Source organism: Lissotriton vulgaris, chromosome 5, assembly GCF_964263255.1.
Source record: "Lissotriton vulgaris chromosome 5, aLisVul1.2, whole genome shotgun sequence".
Lineage (NCBI taxonomy): Eukaryota > Metazoa > Chordata > Amphibia > Caudata > Salamandridae > Lissotriton > Lissotriton vulgaris.
The window spans coordinates 1930566891-1930585108 of record NC_141693.1 but is presented as its reverse complement, the minus strand read 5'-3'; the positions used below and the strand labels follow the sequence as shown (position 1 = coordinate 1930585108).

General features: G+C 43.9%; 1 protein-coding gene across 1 annotated transcript in view; it reads right to left on the bottom strand.

The window, feature by feature from the left end:
• Window positions 1-1828: 1828 nt before the first annotated feature.
• The window catches only part of LOC147717764 (kelch-like protein 24), an 85084-nt gene continuing 68694 nt past the window's right edge, over window positions 1829-18218 (bottom strand). Inside the window, exons 8-9 of the mRNA XM_086924554.1 lie at window positions 5645-5810; window positions 1829-2809 (exon numbers count right to left, since the gene is read on the bottom strand). Of these exons, the coding sequence (XP_086780680.1) occupies window positions 2629-2809; window positions 5645-5810 (347 nt within the window). The 3' untranslated portion in view covers window positions 1829-2628. The remainder of the gene's footprint in view (window positions 2810-5644; window positions 5811-18218) is intronic.

The window sequence follows — 18218 nt, the reverse complement described above, 5'->3', positions numbered from 1 at the left end:
TCAGTGACCTTTTTTGGTTGTGTGCCCTTGTTCGGTTCAACAACCACTCTTGGCTCGACAATTTTGGGCTGTGCTGCCTTTTTGGGGTCGATAGTCTTTTTCGGCTAGACGCTCTTTGGCTGTACGGCCGTTTTCGGATCGACACCCTTCGGGTCAACAACCTTCTTTGGCTCTGGAACCTTCTTTGGGACGATGGTACTGGGCCCAGGGGTCTCAGAAGGCTTCGGTTTCGGAGCTGAGCCGGATGGCGGTGCTTGCAAAACTTTTCTGATCTTGGCTAAGGCCTTTTGGCGATGCCTTGACCCGAGCCTTTGGTAACGGGGTAGTGGGTGTCTGGGCAGGGTACTCACGATTTGCCCATGTGGGAAGTCGTCTTCGGAGTCAGAGTAGTCCTCGACGGTGACGATTTCTAGGTCCGAGTCTGGAGCTTCCTGTAGATCCTGGTCATCATCGAAGAAGTTGTCCGGGTCCGGTGCTGCATTTTTTGCCTAGCGGCTCGTCTGTTTCGGATAGTTTTCTCCGATCGAAACTGGGCGCAGGCTGGACAGGTTTCTTCCTTATGGTCTGGGGAAAGGCACTTGTTGCATACTGAGTGCTGATCAGTATGTGGGAACTTGGAGTGGCATTGTGGGCACCTTTTAAACAGGCTTCTTTCCATCGACTGTCGACTCACATGGCGTCAAAAAGGCCCAACGGCCTGCATCGACGACAGATTGAGATGGAAGGCTGGATCGAGTAGAGAGGTACCGAGCGAGAACAATACCGTCAAATCGAAGGCCTTTTGGCCTTTAGAAAAGTTTTGTTTTTAATTCCAAAGTTGGAGTATAGGAGTTAAAAAACCAATCTGAGGATGGAGAAGATGCCCATGCGCACTGTAGTCCAAGGGAGGAGTCACCTATCTCGTGATACTTCGAAGACTCTCCCAAGAAAACAAAGTGCAATCATCCGGACCCAACACTAGGCGAGATCTATGCACAAGATATGAATTCAGCAGCCCACATGCCTAGAACATCCTGGTTCTTCGCCACGTACATCTTCACTAACCCATGAACAGTAACTGTGTGTGCCTTAAGGCAGCGTGCCAGAACAATTTACTCGAGAAAACGTTGCTTACCACCTTTTTTTTTTTTTACAGTATTTGTAATAACATGAAATAGAACTCAATAATTGATGAAAACTACTTGGTTACATTGACAGTGTTTGCAGACATTTGATAGATATGTACACCTATGTTCTGCTTAATGGATACTCCAGTCTGGGAGTCTTGGAGAACTCTGTTGAGAATGATATTCCAGGAGCCAGGTGGGGATAGACTAAAGACCCTCTCCTCTTGAGATAGGCTTTTTCTGTGCCCTGGAGAAAAACCCTTCTCTGTGACTACATGAAAGGACTGTAAAATTGTAAAAATTTGTTTTGTACCATGTATCTAAAGAAGTTCATGCCTTGCTGGGCAGCTAGCTTAAAATATATAGAAAACAGGGATACCAAAAAATTTCCAAGGCCTCTCTTTGCAGTTTTTCCTTAGTTTGAAGAAACTGTTCTAAAAATGTAACAGGATTCTGCTTGCAAGTGTAGCTACAGCTTTATAAATATCTGTGAATGTCTCATGATAGTGAATCCTTCCACCTACAGGTTTTCACCCCACACAGAAAACTCTAGTCTTCACCACAGCGTGCCCTCCCTTATTCTTTCCACATGAGTATTAAGTGATGTTTTCACCCATGTTCTTCTGTATATTACAGCTGGCACCTTTTCCTGCAGTGGGTCTTGAATGTCTGGAAATGAACTGCCCCTCTCCTCCAAAAATGTTTATTAAAAACAGAGGAAAGAAAATTATCTGAACTTTAATAAGTAATTTGGGTGATGGTCCAAAACATACACAGCAACACTTTCACCTGGAGGGATCTCTTAGTAAAAGACTCAGCTGCATGAAAAGCCCCAGGACTCAGTATGGACTGCATGTGGGTGCTGTTCAAACCCTAGGTGCTATGGGACATGTGCCTGGTTTGCAGGGCTCACTGCAGCCTGCAAAATACCAGGAGAGGGGAGGGAATGGGAAACACATATACTGCAGCTGTGACAACTAGAGTAAAATTAAAAACATGAAAGTGGGAAGGGGAGCTGTCCTTCAACTTAAAGAGGTCACTATTTTGATGGTCAGTGTCAAAGGAAAAGCAGTATACAACTTTCGCAGCAGAGCCCTATAGTGGTTTTCATAGCCGTGCATTGGTCAGGGCTGTGGATGGTCCAAGAGCTCCAAACATTCTCTACTGAAATAAAGGCTCATAGTGTAGTGGCTTTAGTCAGTGCCCTCTGTGGTTTGGTGGTCAGTTCAGCCCTAAATGGGATTAGAGAACACAGAGTAGTACAGAGGGGGGGAAAAGTGCTGTTTTGGGTGATACTTCTATGCCTTCTTCTCTAAGCAATCAACCTTTGCCAGTATCCTATGTACAGCAATAAATAAAACTGGCCTTTTGTGCATCAGCCTGCTCCCATAGCTGCCTTGCTTGACACAGATCGGGCAGGTGACAGCCTCGTCAGCTCGCAGCCCTGCACAGTTCTTTCTAAGAGCTTCCGCAGTCCTTCCCTACATAAGAGAAGCATACTTCTTTGCTGTACGAACCAGGTTCAGTCCACAGAATATTCCTGCTCCAGCGAGGGGGTGCCTGCTTCACCACCTCCGGCTCCTGCAACGTCCTTCCGTATCTGTAGTGGTACACAGCTCAGCCAGCTTCGGCTGGTGGGCATTTCACCGATGATCTCCCAGCTGTTGGTCTCTTCACAGTAGCGCTCAATGGTATCATGGTATCTAATGGAGCAACAGGGAAGGTAGTCATACAGAGGCATATAGAATACAGCAGTACCATTTAGCAAAGACAAATCAGGCAGGTAGGGGTGTGGATAAGAGGGATGTGACCTGGAACCCTCCCTCTCGGGAATGCTTAAGAACTTGACTTATTCAAATACTTAAGAGTGTAGCAAATGAACAGGGATGCTCACAAAGTCCATCAATGGATTTCTCCCATCGCTAACATTTTGACCACTTTTACAGTTCACACTAAACTGATTTCCACATGCTGTTTTAGCAAGAGGTTAATATTGACTTGCTTCTGTATTCCACTAAAGAATAGCTGGCTGAACTGGCAGTGGCAATGTCGGTACAAAAACTGGCCCTCACCCTCGATTTATTGCAGAAGAACAGAATTAACAAGGGGAACAGAAACTTTAAATCATGGAGACTATAGGTCATGTCCTATGCATCAGTGCACTGTTGCATTACTTACTCATCACCTATGTTACTAACCAAGAACAGGAATATTTTACAAAGATATCCCATGGTGGATCACAATGTAGCCCTTTGTTCAGTCAATTTACAATTTTCCCAGTTTCACTATGCCAAGACACAAAATATATGAAGAGAAGCGGGTAGGTGCAAGAGTGGTTCATCATTCTAACCAGATAAGTATTCCGATAGCATATAGACCAGCAAAGGCTGGTAAATGTTAAGAACGCACAATGCATTCAGTGAGTGACTAGCTAGTATTGTGAACAGCAGCACCTTTAGGGGAAATTGTTAAACAATACTTTTCTAGCTTGAATTGTAGGTTCACAACACTCATGGCTACAGATAAGCCATGTTCTCCATATGTGTCCTGAATTTATTTATTTAACCTGATGCGTTAGAAGCACGCTTTAAGAGCTAAGCAAACCGCGCAGACTTAGAAAATACATTTGTGTTTTCTCCTATTGTGTTTTGGGGAAAAGTCATGTCTACTTCCAATCTGTGTGTAGGACGAATTAGGTCATGCTGAGGACAGTTCCCTTGACACCACTGTGGCACTTGCCGCACACAAGGGGTTGCACAAATAAGGTTGCCGCAGCTCTTTGAAATTTGGAGTTAAAGGTTATCTAATTCTCTTTGCATGACACACATAAAGAGGGCTACAACACACACTAAATCAGAATTAGTTAGTATTGCCACTGTCAACAACCATGCAAAGTGCATTTCTGGCCTTTGCTTTGAAGAGCAAGGCTTGAATTTCTATATCATTCCAACTGTTTACTGGTAAGTCTGTGCTCAGAATATAGAAAGCTTGTATCTGAAGGTCAGCTGTGAACGCCCCCTGGCAAAATGCCCTATACATAAGAAATGCATAGCGGAAAGGGAATATTTAAATAGAAGCAATGTGACAGGTGAAATCGAATATAAACCAAATGGATGCAAACGTAATATGAATTTCAATGGATAAGCGTTAAGGATTATGAATTTAATAGAATACAGTATGGCAAACTGAATAAGGATCACATGTGCTGGATACTAGATTTGGAGGAACACAGAATCATAGGCACAAGATTGGGCAGATGGGCTGTCAATGTCATGCGCAGTAGCAAGCAAAAAGGAATTCTGGTTTAGTAGAAGTTCTAGTTTTGCAAGGGGTCTGGATCAGTGAAACAGACTCATTAGGCACACTCGAGTATTCACAACATTGAATATCTATGAAAGAAAGTAGTCACAGAGTAGTGCCACTCACAGGGCACTGAAGGGTGCATAATGTGCAGTCTTTGCCAAATAAGCGAGCCTGCACCTTGTCTTTGGATGAACAGAATATAATCTTCCGTTGATTATTTTGCCCCATTGAGGATCACCATTTAACCTAGAGGGAGGGTTGATTTGTTTTTATTATTTTTTTGTGTGTTATAAAAACACCTGTCAGCTTTTGAGAAAGGTATTACAAGAGACAGTGGTCCCTGTCAAAGTAACATAATGCAATGGTACAGAGAACTACTTTCAGACCTGTGTTGGTAATAATCCAAATGGAAAACAATGTATTTTTTGAACGAATAATCAATGAAACCAGAACAAAAAATATAAGCAAGGTGCAGTGGGTAAAAAAGTGGTTGGAAATCAACAGATTTCCAGACCTCAGGCATTTACATATAAGGTGACTTTAACAGCAAGAATTTCTGAATAAATTTGTATGTGCAACTTGCCCCACCTGTGCTTTTCTGCATCTCCAGCAGTACAGTAACTGCTTAGAATGTGTATGCGGAGATCCAGGCTGCGACTTTACAGATGTCTTGTAGTCGAAAGTTGGTATTAACGATCACCCTTGGCCCCTGGTTTTTTGCACCGTATTTAGACTGCACTTCTTTAGCTATACACTTTCTTCTGAGCCACTGCAGGTTACATTACCATCCATTTTTTAGAGCCAGGACTTCTTTTTAGCAATTAAGTGTTGTATAAAATGTTAAAATGATAAACTAGCTGATCCAACAACATGTGTGTAGACTACTCTGGGTTAATTGATGATTGATGAAAATGGGATATTCAAATGTTTAGTGGTCATGAAGAGATGAAAGGACCTTGGGCATAAAACTGCAGCTCATGTACCATAACATGTTGTAGTGGAGGATTGCCGTAAATGGTTAAACTTGGACTTTGCTACTATAAAGTTAGTGATTTTACATCAGCCTCGAGTATGAATTTTAAGTGTTGGCATATTAGCCAGAAGGGGAGACCTGCCACAACCACCAATAACCAATCAGCAGCCACCCAATGATATCTCTTTGCAGAAAACAATGACCTCTGAAAAGGCTTCAGACAGAACGACAAACCATTTTTGCTTACTTGCTTCTGGCTTACCTATCCCAGCCTTCTTCACCACCAAGCACAAAGATCTTCCCATCCACAACTGCTACACCCGGACGATACCGTCTCTCCTTCATGGGGGAGCACATGGACCATGTGTTGCTCTTGGGGTCGTAACATTCCACTTTGTCTGTGTTTTCAGTCGAGGCATGCCAGCCACCTTTATGAGCAAAGCATTGAGGTAAGAGTTATTAAGTCATAGGTTAGTGGTTAAGTTGAGATGCAATTAAAAAAAGGCTTCTTTTTTCATAAAGTCTAGTCTGAAAAAAAAAGAGGTTGAAAAACACCTTATGAAAGAACAAAAACTACAAAACAAAAGATTAAGCGAGATAAAATGACAAACTAGGTTTGCTTCCAAAACCAGTTCTGTGCGGTACCCTAGCATGCAGTATTAATAGTATCCCATCATTAAACAGGAGGCCAGTTTAGTTTTTTATTTTCAAATTTTTTGCCCGACATCTTTCTTCTGAACAATATCTCCTTAATAGATATAATTCTAACCAACATGTACTGCACAAGTGAATTCCTTACCTCAAGTCCAGAAGACATGGATATAATGCACAGACTCATTGTTATTAGTCAATAATTTTATGGTGCTGGTCAATTTGCCATACCTGTTCATATTTAAAATATATTACAATTAATTTCAAATAGTCTAATATGATTATGTGAGTTTCAGCAAGGTGCTTTTATTTTTTAACCACATGGCTGCTAGGCGTTTTCCCGTCCTGCGCTGAAGAACCAAAATTACCATTATTCATGACGAGCTGGCCTTGTCATCCGCGCACGGCAGGTAAGCGCCATGACGAGCCCAGCTCGTCATTAGCTTCGAAGGGGTTAATAGTCCTATATTTGTAATTTCAACACAAACTTAGCCCTGGTGCGCCGTAATGAGGTGCCAGGGGCGAGCTGATGGACCTATGTGCAGTGGCGCAGCTGGGGGAGGGGGGTTCGGTCCGCCGCAGGCTGCACTATTTCGGGGCCAGCATTCAGTGAACAAGCACACAGAGCCTGATTAAAAAGGCCATAGGTTTTGGAAAAAATCTAATACTCATATCACTGAGCTTTCACATGTGTGTGCGCGCCTGCACCAATGGGAGCGCGAGAAAGTGAGCTGGCTCGCAGAAGAGACTTCAGTGCATCCTAACTTTCCCAAAACAGCCTTTAACTAGGCAGTCACTGTAACAAATGAGGTTAGCGAACATGTTGGAGAAACAAGGCTTCGCACGAGGCGTCTTTCCAATCTTTTAATTGCTGTGGTTAAAATGTTTGCCTTTGTGTGCTTGTGCGGGGGAGCAGTGCTTTATTTTAGTGATACTTTGAGGTCCTAGAATGCAGCTTACTGAGTGGTGTGGAGATGGGTTAGAATACCTTTATACCAGACACGAAATAAACCAGGGGCCTTATTTATGAAGGCCTTGCGCCGCGTCACTTTTAACATGGGAAAAAGTGACGCACCGGTGGCGCAAGGCCTTCATAAATAAGGCCCCAGGGCTGTCATCAGGACTTTAGGTGGGGGTGGGCCTTGCTAAGTCTCAAACCCAGTAGCAATTGAAATCTGTCTTTAAAACTGGCCGCTATCTGGCTCTATATTCATGTCCGTAATTTTACTAGCAAAAACCCTAATTGTTTTCTCAACAATGACTGTAAAAAGCATTTCGATATTCCATATTAGTGATGCAATCTCTGTTTACGTGTCACATGTTTTACTTTATCTTGCATTCCCTGGGAGTATTTGCTTTTTCAAGGTGTTGTGTTTCTGTAGTGTTTTGATACACCAAATTACTCTTTTATAATGGTGCATATTTTAAACTGAGACGCCTCCAGATGTCCGAGTAAGCTCGGGTTATGTGTGTGGGCGGTTCAAGGTGCACCATTGAGAGCTCTCAAGCTGAGACAGAAGGCAGTGCGACTTTCTCACAGTGTCTGCCGTTTGGTTCTAAATGTGTACAGACTGTATGCACCTCCAGTCCTTGGCCTCTCTTCAGAGCGATGGCTACATATGTTCAGTTGTAATTGTGGGAAAGTGCGAGATATGCAGATGGACGATTGCAGAAAGATGTTAGGAGGAAATGGGCATAATTGGGTAACAGAGTGGGAGACTTCATAAGAAAGTGGTGTGAAGGGGTGAACTGGGTTGTCTGAAGCACTCGAAAGGGCACTGCCCTTTCCATAGACCTTACTATGTTAATTCGCAGGCTCATATTTTCAGAATTGAAACATTTTAGATTCTAATTATTCCCAATAATATTATTGTTGTTACTCATTTATCTGCTACTGCTAACAAGCACTGGCAAAGCTAATAGGTCTGACTTGATTTGGGTGTGTGCATTGGTTGTGCTGTTACATGTCAGAATGCAATAATAGAAATCTCATAGAGAGGCATACAATTACTGGTCAGGTGGCATGCTCTGTGAAACATGGAGTTCTAGTTTACATGTTTTAAGCCACACCATTAACCAAGTAGGCCATGCCTCTTAGAAAAGGAAGTCTGGTTATGCTTATTTGGCCCTGCTCCATTTTGAGAGCTTCCTACACTTTTGATCAAACTCATTACATTGGATATAACAGAAAAGTGGGGACGCGGCATAGAAAGGGAAATATGGCTGAGAGCAAGGGGGGTACAGTAGAGTGAAGGGCACAAGGGACTGTGGAGAGACTATAGGAGCAGTGAACACAAAGCCAGTAGGGTCAGTGCCTAATTAGAGATGGTGGTTGCAAGTCAGGCCCACTGGCAATCATTTTGGGGACTGGCAATTACTTTTCCTCACCAGGCTTTGACCCGAAGCAAGAAAGTGAAAAATCACAAAAGCCAGAAAAAGAGAAAGTGAGCAATGGAGAAAAAACGTGAAGAGGTAGAATGTAGTAACCCTGCAAGAGAGAATAGGTTTGGGACCAGGCACTCTGTTGGGGGGAAAAACGATGGATTGGGATGCAGCCAAAGTGATTGCCAGTGGATGAGATCAATAATTCAAGCATTCCAACCCTTACAATACCTTCATTGAGTCCCAATTCAATCAATCAATCAGTGACACTTATATAGCGCGCTACCTACCCGTAGGGTCTCAGACGCGGGGGGGGGGGGAGGATTGGGGGTGCCGCTACTGCTCGAACAGCCAGGTCTTCAGCTTCTTCCTGAAGGAGAAGGAGAGGTGGTCTTGGGTCAGGCGCAGGTCGGTCGGGAGGGAGTTCCAGGTCTTGGCGGCCAGGTAGGAGAAGGACCTTCCTCCCGTAGTCGCTCTTCGGATACGGGGGACGGCGGCGAGGGCGTGGTTGGCTGATCGGAGGTGGCGTTTGGGAGCGTAGAAGTTGATTCAGCTGTTGAGGTAGCTCGGGCCCTGGTCGTGTAGGGCTTTGTGTGCGTGGGTGAGGAGGCGGAAGGTGATTCTTTTGTTGACGGGGAGCCAGTGGAGGTCTCTCAGATGTCCGGTGATGTGGCTGGTTCGTGGGATGTCGAGGATGAGTCTGGCTGAGGCGTTCTGGATCCGCTGGAGTCTCTTCTGGAGCTTGGCGGTGGTACCGGCGTAGAGGGCGTTGCCGTAGTCCAGTCGGCTGGTGACGAGGGCCTGGGTGACGGTCTTCCTGGTCTCGGAGGGGATCCACCAGAAGATCTTTCGTAGCATGCGTAGGATGTTGAAGCACGCCGAGGAGACGTTGTTGACTTGCCTGGTCATGGAGAGGGAGGAGTCCAGGATGAAGCCCAGGTTGCGTGCATGGTCTGTCGGTTTGGGTGCGGTGCCCAGGGCGGGAGGCCACCAGGAGTCGTCCCAGGCGGAGGGTGAAGAGCCCAGGATGAGGACCTCCGTCTTGCCAGAGTTCAGTTTCAGGCGGCTGGTCGTCATCCACTCGGCTACCTCTTTCATCCCATCGTGCAGGTTGGCTCTGGCGGAGGCGGGGTCGTTGGTCAGGGAGAGGATCAGCTGGGTGTCGTCGGCGTAGGAGATTATGCTGAGGTTGTGTTTGCGTACGATGGCCGCGAGGGGGCTCATGTAGACGTTGAAGAGGGTGGGGCTCAGAGATGACCCTTGAGGGACGCCGCAGATGACTTCGGAGGCCTCTGACTTGTACGGTGGTAGGCGGACTCTCTGTGTTCTTCCGTCGAGGAAGGAGATGATCCATTCCAGCGCCTTGTCCTGGATTCCGACGTTGCTGAGGCGCTGTACTAGGGTGCGGTGGCAGACAGTGTCGAATGCCGCGGAGAGGTCTAGGAGGATGAGGGCCGCTGTTTCTCCATTGTCCATCAGGGCTCGGATGTCATCGGTGGCGGCGATGAGGGCGGTCTCGGTGCTGTGATTGGCTCGGAAGCCGGACTGTGAGGGGTCGAGGGATCCGTTCGTCTCGAGGAAGGCGGCCATCTGCTTGTTGACGGTCTTCTCGATGACTTTGGCTGGAAACGGGAGGAGCGAGATGGGGCGGTAGTTCTTGAGTTCGGTGGGGTCCGCTGTTGGTTTCTTGAGGAGTGGTGAGGGCAGGGGTCGGTCGGTGATCCGGAGTGGATGGAGTTCATTGTGCGTATGGTGTCTTCGGTGCTGATCGGGGTCCAGGCGTGGAGGGTGGTGGTGGGGGGTGGTTGTTCGGTCATGGTGTGCGTTGGTTGGTTGTTGAAGCTGTTGTGTATGTCCGCGATCTTGTTGTGGAAGTATGAAGCGAGGGAGTTGCAGAGGTCTTGCGATGGGGTGATGTCGTTGTTCCCTGCGCTGGGGTTGGAGAGCTCTTTCACGATGTTGAAGAGCTCCTTGCAGTTGTGTGCGTTGTTGTCCAACCGGTCCTTGAATGCTGTTTTCTTGGCGACGCGGATCAGCTGGTGGTGCTTCCGGGTGGCAAGCTTGAGGGAGGTCCTGTTGTCCGGTGTAGGTTCCCTTCTCCAGACTTTCTCGAGGGCTCGGCAGTTCTTCTTGGAGCTCTTGAGTTCGTCGGTGAACCACGGGGCTTTCTTGCTGCTGGGTCTGCTGGGCTGGGTCCTCAGCGGGGCGAGCTCGTCCGCGCAGTTGCTGATCCACTTCGTGAGGTTGTCGGCGGCCTGGCTGGGGTTCGCTGAGCTGGCAGGAGGGTGCTGGCTCAGGGAGGTGGCGAGCTGGTCTGCTGTGATCTTGTTCCAGCTTCTGCGGGCGGCCTGTTGCTGGTGGCGGTGGGTCGTCGTTCTCTTAGGGACTTTTAGTAACGTTGTTACTTTAGGGAAGACAACTGGAAGTACTCTCGAAGTCGGGCTTATATCCCCCCCCACCCGCAAAAAAATGGTGGGGAGCCACGGCCAACTGCCGGGTAGGTCAAGGGAGCCACAGGTCAAAAAAGTTTGGGAACCACTGTTGTAAGGGTTAAGATTCAAATAATCTCAAATGAGTGAGTAGCACAATGATAAAGGTCTCGGCTCAAGACCCTGTTTGTCATGCTTTGATTCACATACTTTAAATTTTGCCTAGTTTGTTTTTAGAAAATCAACTGTGGATGTTACGTATATATTAGATCTTTGTGCTAAGCATTTGTACACGCATCAGATGCCGTAAAAGTGAGATTAGATTTACCAATACGTATATTTCTAGAAAATGCAGGTATGGGCATGGCTAAACAGTTTGGATTTGTAGTAATCATATGCAATAAACTATTGCCTTGACAGTTTAGATTTCATTTATTTTGTTCCTTATGTCAGAGGCCTAAACAGGAATTAACTTCACCTCCAATGTAGAAACCAGGATTGCTAGGCAACGAACAACCTTTTAACTAGCTCGTCGAATAAATGTATCTTTGCTTTTACATCAGTTCCTCTGATTCCATCAATCCTAATGAAACTGAGGCCTTTCAATGCAAAGATGTTTCATACTGACCTCAAACAGCACAGACCATGGTGGTTTCCATTTCTTCTTTACCTGTGTTTAAGACCACACAGGAAGCTTCCATGCAAACTCAAACTGTTAACCAAGATGCAAGATCAATACACCACCCAGCAAGACTGCCTTCAATTCTGCAGCATTTCTCCTTAAATCATGCAACAGACGCCTGAACCTAACAGGAGTGCACGAAAATTCTTGGAGACCCTCTACGAAAATATCTGATGAATAAGTAAAAAAAGGTTCCACCTACAGTGTCAATCATGATCCAGTGTCCTGCCAAGAGGATGTGATCCTTCTATGCCTCCTCCTTGCACGTTATAAAAAAGACTAGGGAACCCCAAATACAATTGGTCAGGGACCTTGGGTAATCAATTATTTCTGAAGACAGTGGTAACTAGACAAGTGTTAATGTGAGTAAACTATAGATTTAGACCCAATCAGTACTATATTTTACAGCTGTCCAGCCGGACAGGGTTTTTTTAAAAATATGCGGTTTAAATATATACAAAATAAAGGAAGAAACAATTAAAGGGTGACACAAGCCTGTATCCAACTTAGTGGGAAGGACGTACAACATAAAAACAGAAAAGGCTCAGGCAGAGCAAATTGTTTGTATGGGGCACATTTTGATATGACAAAACAAATGAAAGTGGAGACACCATTACACAAAATGAGAATTGAATAAAGAAGTGTATATGGAGCACAACAAGTAGACGGTGTTTCGATCCTTACAAAAGATATAGGATCATCATCAGGACATTATCAATGGTATGCCAGTGTACATTTTACAGTCCCAGATATACTGCAGCCATCTGAAATAGGCCTTCCTGGACCCCGATTCCTAGACCGCTAAGCGGCAATAACATCTCAGCCTCCGAAATACACCGGACACCGTCCGGCTGCTTACTTAAGCTGTTACAGTCCTAATTATGTCGACTCTGACCCTGCCTCTAATTGTAAAGACCATGCCTGCAGTTCTCAGCATCTTTCTTACTCGGCCAGGGCTTCTAATCGGTCTCGGTCTGGAAGGAACCTCCTCCAAGTCACTCTGACCTGGACCAAGTTATTATAGGCAAAATGTACACAGGCATACCATTGATAATGTCCTGATGATGATCCTATATCTTTTGTAAGGATCAAAACACTGTCGACTTGTTGTGGGCCATATACACTTCTTTATTCAATACTCATTTTGTGTAATGGTGTCTCCACTATAATTAGTTTGTGTGGGGCACATTTTGATATGTCAAACTACTCTGCCTGAGCCTTTTCTGTTTTTATGTTGTACGCCCTTCCCACTAAGTTAGATACAGGCTTGTGTCCCCCTTTAATTGTTTCTTGCTTTATTTTGTATATGTTTAAGCAACTGCATATTAAAAAAACCCTGTCCAGCTGTAAAATATAGTGCTGATTGGGTCTATATTTATTGTTTACTAACATTAACCCTCCTACTTCTTGCACAGCTAAACTTACAACTCTCCATTAAGAAAATATTGTGGCCATGACCATGCGCAAGAAAGGTTTCAAGTTTAATTTATTTTGTTTGATTAATTAAAATCTAACAAAACTAGCTACAATATCAAGCAAAACTTTAAAATTAAAAAACAACCCATCATTCTAATTTGTATCCAAAGACTTTATTATATATCAATAAACAGTTAGAATCCACTCCTTGAGATTAAGGGTGTCTCCTCCACAGTGGGGAACACCTTTATGTTTTTAGGTCCCCTCACACACCAACAGGCCCCTTGGTGTCATGCTTCATCATCGGGGTAAAAGTAATGTACCTAGCAAAAAAAACAGTTGATCAATAGACGTCACCCCACGAGCCAGGTTCTTTTTAACTATCACTATTTCCCAAACCCCACAATACACTCACATTTATTCAAACTACCCCCTCACCAACACCACACATAGTCTAACAAGTGCTCCCACGTCTCCGTAGGTCGCAGCACGCCGTACCCCGTAGAGGGGTACGATGACCCAGATGATGAAGCATGACACCAAGGGGCCTGTTGGTGTGACAGGGGACCTAAAAACATAAAGGTGTTCCCCACTGTGGAGGAGACACCCTTAATCTCAAAGAGTGGATTCTAACCGTTTATTTTCTTGCCCTAATTTACAAAGCCTGCATACGTTTTCTTCTGGTCTTTTCCATGGTAGTAAGTGACATTGTCCTGGCCTCCTCCATGGTAGTAAGTGACATTGTCCTGGCAAACAACCAAATCTAGCTTTGATAAAAATCTGTTTATTTTTCTTGGTCCACGACATTTCTAAATATTGTTGTACCTTTTTTACCTTGAATCTGTTTACAATTGGCCATGCATGATTTCTTTTTACTAATATATCTTTGTACTTTTTTCAAAGAAAGGTGGTTGGTAAGCTTGTTTATCGTTTTTTTGAAGCTTTCCTGTGTGATAGTGGTACTTCAAATCTATGTTATACCAAAGTCTATCGATTTATTTAAATAGGATCAAACATATACATTTCTGTTATTTTTTACTCCATGCCACAATAAACGAGACATTTGATTGTCCTGATTATTTTTTTATTCTTTTCCAAGCTTTCAGTAATAGTCCTTTCCTTGTATGTAGTTGATTATTTAGCCCAAATTCCAGCCGGACCTGAGCTTGTGAGGCATTCTTTGGTAGAGAAAATAAAATTCTGTATGCTTTAGCGACAGCAGTGTTAATGATCTCAGCATCTTTTCCATTGATTGCCTCACTACCATATGTTAAGGTAGGGAGTAGTTTTAAAGCAATTATTTTTAGGAAAGGGTGATAAGACAGGTCTCTTATGGTTTTCTGAATGGTTCTAAATGCCGCAACAAGTGTGTTTGCTTTCCTTGAGATATCCTGTTTTTGTGGCAGGAAGTTTCCATTATCATTAATGGATAACGCCAAGGTATTTGTAAATAGCAACTTTCCAGTTTTGTCTTCCAAAAACCATAAATGTTTAAATTTGAGTCGCACATTTTTTGTAATAACCATTACCTTGGTTTTAGCTTTGTTAATTACGAACCCATTTGCTTTTGAATACTTAAAAATGCCATCAATGAATCGTTGCATTCCAATATTGGTATGACTTAGGAGTATGACATCATCAGCATACAATAAATTGGATATCTGTTTGTATGCTAACCTTGGAGGATGTGCATGGATTTAGTTCAACATAGGAGATAGATCAGCTAAAAATAAATTAAAAAGCAAGGGGGCCAAAACGCACACTTGTTTAAGACCACTTGTCGGAATTTCATTAGTTAGTATGCTTCCATCACCAATACTTACCCTAATCCAGGTTTCAGAGTGAAGAAGCCTGATCATTTTTAGCAAAATATCCGGAATTCCTTTTTTTTAAATTTAGCCAACAGGTCTCTGTCAACACAATCAAAAGCAGATTTAAAATCTACGAAACAAAGATATAAGGGTGGTTTTCCTAATCTTGCCTTTTCAATTAATACCGATAATGTTAGTATATTTGTGGATGTTCCAAGGCCTTTGATAAAGCCGGTTTGATTTGTGGGCAATACCTCGTTCTCCTTTGCCCAATCAGTCAAAAGCACCAATAAAATCCTGGCAAACAATTTTGCATCTGTGTCTTGCAAGGTAATTAACCGATAATTTTCCGGCATTTGCCAATTTCCTTTCCTATAGATTTGTGTTATTAGCGTTCCTTTCCATGATTTTGGAGTCAATCCACTCCGAACCACCTCACGAAAGACATCAGTCAAGTAAGTAGACCAAAATTCTGGTGCTTCCTTGTATAGTGCAAACGGAATACCGTTGGGACCATGGGCCCCATCCTTCAGTTTCTTAATCAACGTTGCCACCTGTAAGTTGGTTATATGAATTTCGCAGTTGCCTTCCGGGTCATCTTTTATCCTCTTTTCCTGATTCGTACATTGCTAATTTGCTGAGGTTTCTGTATTTAAAGGTTTTAAAAGAAACATCACCCATTCTTCTTCAGTTAAAACAGACCCTACAGCCTGTTTGTTTGGTCTTGCTAAACTGTTAATCAATTTCCAGAACTTCTGTGAGTTTAAGAACTTGCATGGAAGATTTTTGTCCATAGATCTTGCCTGGCTTTATTTTTTCCATTCCATAATAAAATTCCTCAGATTTTAATTTGTTTTTAATAATACCCGTAGTTCCTCATTAAATGAAAACTTAACTGTTTCCTAAGTCTATTTCGGGTACATCTGAGTTTTCTTACAGTATATGGAAGGTAGATAGATTCGCTTGTTTCACTCTGGGCCCTTTTTTTTACTTTCTATGCATGATGTTTGTTCATTGTAACTCGCTATCTTCTCTGTAAATGTTTCCCATTGGTCTGTTACTGTTCTCACCCATGTTTCTTTAAAACATTCTTCAAATAAACTTTTCGCCTTTGCCATAGTCTCCTCAGCATTATGGGGTTTCCATTTAAGTTTCCTGTAACTGATAGTGCAGGTCTGGCCTTGCATTGTTTGATACTTTGAGATTTTGTACAGGATAACTTGTTCTCGATCGTTTGTGGACTATGATCGCTGTCCAGGAATTTATTCAGACGGTAGGTTTTCACTTTGTTAAAAATTATACAGCGATGTCAGTGTGTAGTCAATACGTGAATTACTGTTACATGAATGGAATGAGCAAGCGGGTGGGATGTCCGTTGAGAATCTACCAATTAATATTCTGAGTCCCAGAGCTTCCATGTCCATCACAAGATTTCTCTCCGTTCTAGTTTGATTATTAGTTGTTCTGGGTTCCATTACAGGGTCCGAGATTTCCCATTGTTGATTTTGTGACTGAACAAAGTCGTCCCGCATGAAGAATATTAACAAGTTTATATTAAAATCCCCAGTTACAATGTAATCCGCTAAGGGCTCTTCCAAGATTTTCTCCAGTATGACATTATTAAGAGCGGCGCACATTTCTTTCTTGGAGGTCAAGGGGAGTTGTACCTTCATGCACTCTCGGGTATTTTCAAATTACAACCATACACATCGATTGCAGATTGGTACGGTATATTTACTCAGATTTACAGCAAGCCAGCAACACCTTACGCGTTTCAGTCTCTACAGAGACCTTGCTCACAGGAAAACCAAATTCAAATAATCTTTATTTCGATCATTAGAGATCATAAAAGATGTACAAATAAATGCCACATAAAAGCGTTAAAAAATGAGTTCAGTGTTTTAGAATACAAAAGTTCATGATTATAATCAAATTTAAAATAATACATTTTGGTTTAAGAACTAATGGTTCATGCAGTATTACAATCCCTTATAATTCTTGCGCGTATTCTCCACATTGCCGTCAAAAATTTCGCCATTACAAACACAGTTGGAGCTGTTAAGTCTGTTTTAAGCACTCTGTAGGCTGGGGCATAAGTTCGAAAGCCCAAGTTCCTTAGATAGGGGACCAGCCAATAGCTCCAGATTCTACTGTAGGCTCGGCAGAACAGTACCACATGCAGATCACTTTCCAGCTTGTAGTTGCATGCTGGCCAGTTACCCAAATCCAAATTACCGGCCCAGGATTTAGTAAGGGACCTCAAGGGGAGAGAGCTGTATCTCCATTGCAAGAAGATCTTTCTCACATGCACTGGCGTCATAGCATCCAAGACGTACTCAGGACTGTAGGAGTCTTTTGCTTTGATAAACGTATCGGTTAGGGAACCTTCCCGGATTGAGCTCAGAGTTCTCTGGAACATAAAGCTGTAAAACAGTTTAGAAAGTTCTTTCCTCGAGAGCCTTACGGACATTGCTTGCGGGTTACTCCATAGCTCTGGGACTCCAAGGGTCGTACACATGTCCCTGATGTACTTCAGCCATGGGATTTTAGCCACGTGGATTGACCTGAGAAGCTCCTGCAATTCTCTTCTATAGTGGGCCAAATCCTGACTACTCCACAAACGTCTCCAGTGGGTCAAAGGTTTGAGGCCCAGTTCCTCGGTGATTGGTCGTAATGCCAAGTCCATTCTCAAAGGGAGAAGAGGAGTACTCGGTGGGAGAGCGCCAGTTGTCTAATAAAGTTGTTCCCTGCGACCTGCATAGTCTGTAGCGGTGTATGTCCCCATAACTCGGCCCCGTAGGTAATGCCTCCCCTAGCTTGGGCTTTGTAGAAGTGTATGGCAGGGGCCAGTGGGCGAAGAGGAGAATTTTTAGCGATTCTTGTAATTGCACCCGCCCTCTGAATTAGTTTTGTGGTTGCCTTTGTTTTATGTGGCAGCCAAGATAGATTCTGATTGAGGGTTATCCCAAGGTACTCAATTACATGAACTCTTTCTAGGGATGTGGATCCCAAGCGGGGATTTGGGCAACTTTTGGGTTTATGATTGAGAATCATGAATTTAGTCTTGGAGGGGTTTATTTCCAATCCCCTTTCATTGCAAAACTCCAAGAATCCATTCAGGACTCTCTGTAGCCCCATTGGTGTTTTTGACAACAGCAGGGTGTCATCCGCAAGCATTCTCGCTGGCACCCTGCTGCTGTTCAATTGCGGCGCTTCGATATTAGGGATCCTGCACAGATGCTCTATCACCCCGTTCGTGAATAGACAGAACAGGGTCGGAGCCAACACGCAACCCTGCCTTACCCCTCTTTGGACAGGGAACCTATCTGTCAGCCTACCACCCTTGCCGTATCTTACTCGGGCGTAGTTGTCTGTGTGTAGCCTGATTATGATCTGGAGGATATCTCCAGGGACGCCCAGATCAGCCAGTACCGCCCACAATTTGGCCCTAGGGACCAAATCGAA